A 6,138-nucleotide genomic window follows, 5' to 3' on the forward strand; every position below is an offset into this window, starting at 1 on the left:
GATGTGTTTTACAGAAAGACTCACATCACCCCCTAGTGCTCAAGTGAAAGTCTCTCAGTTGTGTCAGACTCTGCGCCAGTCCATGGGATTCTTCAAGCCAGAATACTGGAGTGGGTAACCTTTCCCTTCTCCAGGGGATCTTCCCAACCCAGGGACCGAACCCAGGTCTCCCGTTTTGCAGGCAGATTCGTTACCAGCTGAGCCATAAGGGAAGCCCAAGGATACTGGAGTGGGTAGCCTATTCTTTCTCCAGTGGATCTTCACGACACAGGTGTTGAACTGGAGTTTCTTGTGTTGCATGAGGATTCTTTGCCAAAGGGAAGCCCTGATAACTCTGACTGACTGACTAGATGGTCAGAGGGGCACACTTCTCACAGGCCCTCTGGTCTCAGGCGGTCTTCACCTCCTGTGTGGCGAGTGGGGAGTTTCTCTATGCTGCACAGTGGCAGCCAGACACCCAAGAATCATCAGGATAGGAAACATGCAGCCATGTGTGTGGTGACCTGCTGGAGTACTGCAGAGACTTGCTACTAGTACTTAGTTACACAGTCACTGATCCAGTACTGATTGGTGTTATTGATCAGTTAATTAAATTTAATCTCTTAGGGCCACATTCAAGGTGAGTGGGCTCCTCAGATCTCTGTCCTCAGTCTTTGATATTTTCTTTGAATATTCTGTTATCAAGGAATCAAGAAGGCACTTTGATTCTTCTAATTATGGAAATTGTCCCAAATTTTTACCTTTACCCAGGTCCATTTTTTAAGTCCCTGACTCCTACGTACCACTGCTTTCTGCATATTTCTGGTGAGATTTCTGTCTCAGAGGCATCCCCAATGTCAAGAAAATCATGATCTTCTTCTCTCTTGGTCCTCCTGATTCATCTGACTTGTAGTCAAAAGCTTCCTCTCCATCTGTTGCCTCTTGTGATGAAACAGTTACCCAGGTCTTTGATTTATTTCCTAATTATGTTTTAAAACTCATTTCCCTGTATCTCTAGCACTGCCACCATCATCGTCCTAGCTTCAATACCCCTACGGTTGTTTCTTTCATTGTCTCTCCTTTTTGATCTCACAGGCGTGTTGTTGTCGTTTAGTCACTAAGTCATATCCAAGAGTCTTTTGTGACCCCATGGACTGCAGCACACCAGGCTTCCCTGTCTATCACTGTCTCGCTGAGTTTGCTTAAACTTGGTTGCACTGAGTTGCTGGTGCCATCCACCCATCTCATCTTCTGCTGCTCCCTTCTCCTCTTGCTCTCAGTGTTTCCCAGCCTAACGGTCTTTCCAAAGAGTCAGGTCTTCACCCCAGATGGTCAAAATATTGGAGCTTCAGCTGCAGCATCAGTCCTTCCAGCGAATATTCAGGACTGATTTCCTTTAGGGTGGACTGGTTGGATCTCCTTGCAGGCCAAGGGCCTCTCAAGAGTCTTCTTCAGCACCACAATTTGAAAGACTCTCTCTATTTCTAGGCTTTTTATATTTTTCTAATCAAATGGATATCAATTTACATATAGTTGCATCTTTCTCCATGTTTCTTGATCACCAGGAAATCAGTGTTTATTGATTACAGATGTTTCTTCTCCAAAATGTATGTTAATATCTTTGGCTTATTTTTACTGGGCTATACAAGATTTACAGTCAATGTGTGATTTTTCCTTTTCCTAGAAAAGGATTTTTCTAGGGGTTTAAACTCAGTGCTTCACTTACTAGCTTGTGGCTTCTGACAGAACTTTCTAGTTTTGAGACAAGCCTTGTTGTCTGAAGTCTTTCTTATTTATCCTCTCTGTCTTCTCCTCCCTCTGATCCCTTTGTGAAGGTTCTGCGTATGCTCTGTACTTGGGTATAGAGGGTTGCCCTGTACAGTCCTACCCTGTTCTTTCATCAGCCTCAATACTGTATAGAGCACATCCTGAATTCTTTCATGAGTGAACATCTCTACTTGGCTGCCTAATGATTCCATTTGTCTTGAGAGTCTAGGATGGTGACAAGACAGTGCTGAATTTTCTTGGAGGACATGACTCCAGTGTTTATTATAAAAGTGTTAGTCACACAGTCATGTCTGACTCTTTGTGATCCCATGGACTATAGCCTGCCAGGCTCCTCTGTCCATGGAATTTTCCAGGCAAGATACTGGATTGGGTTGCCATTCCTTTCTTCAGGGGAACTTCTCAACCCAGGGATGGATCAAACTCCCCGTCTCCTGCATTGCAGATGGATTCCTTACTATCTGAGCCACCAGGGAAGCCCATTATAGAAGTATTCATTGCTTTATATAAGCCTTTTGGGATCTACCTATAGGATTATGTGTCAATTTATCTAAAAACTTATGATTAGCATACGGGAGAATCAGAAAAAAAATCCAGATTTTATAATTTTCAGCCCAGGGAACTTTCCAGGTTGGTTGGCCATTTACAGGCCTAGCTCCATTTCCATATGGCTAGTTCTCAAGCACCATACCTTCCCCCTGCTCTCTACTCAGATATTTTTCTCTCCGTTTCTCTCTCTACACACATAGCCACAGATGACTCAGTCAGAGAGGCTGTGGCTTTTCTCTCTCCACACCTCCTTCCACAGGGCCCCATGGTTCAGTGGGGTGGGAAGGGGGTTGCTACCAGGATTCTTGTCTGGGTCTCTGATCTCGGCCCAGCGCTGTGTCTCTAGCACTGCAGAAGTAGAGGCCGCTGTCTGCAGGATCCACACGTGTCACCGTCAGAGATGAAAATGTTAGGTTTGGCTGACTGATGGGAATCTTGTCCTTGTTATAACCTTGTTCGTATGTGGCATCACTGCCCGCATTAGAAGTTGCCATCAGCACGAGGCCTAGTTTCGGGAACTGACGGTACCAGAACATACTTGAGGTTTGAAAGTCCACTGCACGGCACTCGATGGTCACAGAGGCTCCACTCTTACTGACAGCCCTTCGGGGCTGCTGAGAGACGAGAGCGCCAAGCCCAGAGCCTGCTGAGACAGAGGTCAAGGAGATGAGAGCCCAGCAGGACAGGAAGACATGACCATAGGCAGAAAACCACAGCCATGTTCACTCGCTCACCTTTCTCCCGGCTCCAAGGGAATCCTGTCTGTTTTGTGAAATCATCCTGTCCTAATTCTTAGGCTGCTCATCCCCCATTTTCCTATCTGGTGGCTCCTTACCTTGCCCTTTACACCTCCAAATAGGATGGAATGTCCCCTCTCATTTTGTTCAGTGTAAGAAAATCCACAGTCTTAAGGAATTCCCTGCTGGTCCAGTGGTTAGGATTCAGTGTTCTCACTGCCAGGGACCAGGTTCAATGCCTGGTGGGGGAACTAAGATCCCACAAACCAAACAGCCAAAAAAACTTCAAAAATTATAAAAGTCCACAATCCCTGACTATCACTTCACTTATGCCAACACAGACACACACACACCCACACACACACATACACTTGACCAAGCTACTTAGCTAATAAGGCTCGTACTGGGTCCCAGAAGCAGCAGAAGCACCAGCATCTTCAGGAACTGGCCTCACACCACACCTCTCAGAAGAAAGATATGACCTTGCCCTTTCTTTCTCCACCCCTAGAAGGAGGGCTGAATGTTTGCATAATTCTAAGGATGCTCTAGTCTGCCCCCTGGTGGTCATCATTGCCACTGATGCAGGATCCACCCCTCTTTGAATCAAGTGAAAGTGAAAGTCACTCAGTCATGTCCAACTCTTTGTGACCTCTGGAACTATAGCCCATCAGGCTCCTCTGTCCATAGGATTGTCCAGGCAAGAATACTGGAGTGGATAGTCATGCCCTTCTCCAGGGGATCTTCCCAACCCAGGGAGTGAACCTGGGTCTCCTGCATTGCAGGCAGATTCTTTACTGTCTGAGGTGCCAAGGAAGCCCTTTTCCATAAACGAACCATTCAAACATTGCTGAAAGAACTCAGAGATGTTCTAACCCAACTCTCGATGTTATAGGACAGAAACTGAGGCCTAGATCATTGAAAAGATATTAGTATCCTAGTCTTATGTAAGGAAATGGCTGTATTTGTGTGGTAAATGACATTGTTAATTCTTTACTTCTGTAACGTATCCTGAAAGGAATCAAGACAACTCATGCTTGTTAATCACTAGACCATAGATGAAAACAAGGACTACCAGGCTAGAAGCTCAATGCTTCTTCACACTGAAAAGAAACATGTTCTCATCTTCTCAATGAAGTATTTATTTCATGAGTATCTTATGCTAGTCCCCTCATATAATGGACTGAATACTAAACATATCTGTGTATTATATAAACGCACATCTCTTTATAATAGTCTGAATGCGGTAGAAGTGATGCTATGATTTTTAAAGCTGGGTCACAAGTAACGTTATAGATCCCTCCAGGGTCTCTCGAATGCTCACTCTAGGGGAAGCCAGCCATGAGATAATCATTTTCACTACCCCGAGGCCACCATTCTGCAAGGAAACCCAACTAGCCACATTGAGGGGCTGAGGGTACAAAGACAGACGTGCTAGGCTGGTGCACAGCTGCCCAGGCACCCCAGGGCAGGGGTCAGCCACGTGCGGAAAGACACCATCTTGGATGTGCAGGCGACTGGAGCCTCAGGCGTCTCCCGCCTCAGGGACTGTCTGACCATGACCGCCTCAGTTCAGTTCAGTTCAGTCGCTCAGTCATTTCCGAGTCTTTGCGACCCCATGAATCACAGCACTCCAGGCCTCCCTGTTCATCACCAACTCCCGGAGTTCACTCAGACTCACGTCCATCCAGTCGCATGAGCAACCCCAAATGCGGACTGCCCAGCCAGGCCCACTCAGCCCACAGAACCATGAGAGATAATATATGTTAAAGTCACTACATTTTGAGGTGGCTGTTGTTACTGTTGTATTCCTAAGCTTTTAAAATGAGATATAAAATCCACATATAATAGACTACACAAACCTTGAGTGTACAGCATAGTGAAATTTCACGAATGAGTACATCTATATAACTGCGACCCAGATCAAGATAGAGGACATTTTCATAACCCAGAAGCCTCCCTCATGCTTCTCTACAAGTGAAATAAAAATGCCCTCAGAATGTAGCTGCTGTCTTAACTTTGTACAGTCTGTGATCTGGCTTCTTTTTCAAGAAGAGATCCATACATTTATGAGATCCATCCATGATTTCACAAATAACATTTGCTTTTCTGCTAGATTTTATTCCATTCCTAAGGGCAGCTATTTGTTCACCGTGTTGCGGATGGTCATTTGGGTGTTTCCAGCTTGAGGTCACCATGAATAGAGCTGCCATGACAGTAGGTTTTTCTCACATATCCCTTTCTACTTCCTCAGAATTCTGCACTATTTAAGTTTTTATACAATTAAACTGGTTTTCTGACTTGTCTAATTTACTCATTATTTTTTCTAGTATATGTTTAAATTCAGAAACTATGTGTATGGTGTCCAAGAAACATTATAGTTGTTTGATTCTATTTTTCTAGACATTGTTCTTCCAAGGTAATTGATGCAATGGCTTGTTAACACTAAGAAAACATTGAGTGATACTTTAAGTTTTTTGACTTTCATACAGTCACTTTCTTACAACTTGGCCATGGGAATGGGAGCCATTAAGAAATTTCACAAAGAGTTCTTTTTAGTACTAGGACCACCCTGAAATAATAAAGAGTTCCATAGTTTTACAGTGGATGTTTTAAAATCAAGTGATATTTTAAAATCTGCTTTTTTTGTCATAAATTCTTCCACTGGAAGGAGGAAACCTGTTTCCTTTCAGTAGGTAATTTAGTCGCTAAGTCATATCTGGCTCTTTGCAACCCCATGGACTGGAGCCCGCCAGGCTCTTCTGTCCATGGGATTGTCTAGGCAAGAATACTGGAGTGGGTTGCTATTTCCTTCTTTAGGGGATCTTCCTGACCCAGGGATCGAACCCACATCTTTAGCTTTTGCTGCATTGGCAGGCAGATTCTTTACTGCTGTGCCACCTGGGAAGCCCCCTAATTTAGATAGGTGTGATTTTTAAGAATCAACCCAGTGGATTGCTGAATCATGATTGTGCCATTCCATGACATGTGTTGCTGTAGCAGCTGTTTTGGGCGCCTGGTTCAGGAGGAAGAAGCCGACTGCCAAGGTTACTGAACACTGAAAAGCCCCTCCACCTGGTGGGAAGCAGGA

At 44.7% G+C, this 6,138-nt stretch overlaps 1 gene segment (V, D, J or C); it reads right to left on the minus strand.

The window, feature by feature from the left end:
- Window positions 1-2,368: 2,368 nt before the first annotated feature.
- Window positions 2,369-3,551, minus strand: LOC113891097. The segment is given in 2 exon segments: window positions 2,369-2,956; window positions 3,455-3,551. Coding segments are annotated over 2 exon segments (381 nt in total).
- Between the last annotated feature and the right edge of the window lie 2,587 nt (window positions 3,552-6,138).

This window comes from Bos indicus x Bos taurus, chromosome 4 (assembly GCF_003369695.1).
Source record: "Bos indicus x Bos taurus breed Angus x Brahman F1 hybrid chromosome 4, Bos_hybrid_MaternalHap_v2.0, whole genome shotgun sequence".
Taxonomy (NCBI): Eukaryota; Metazoa; Chordata; class Mammalia; order Artiodactyla; family Bovidae; genus Bos; species Bos indicus x Bos taurus.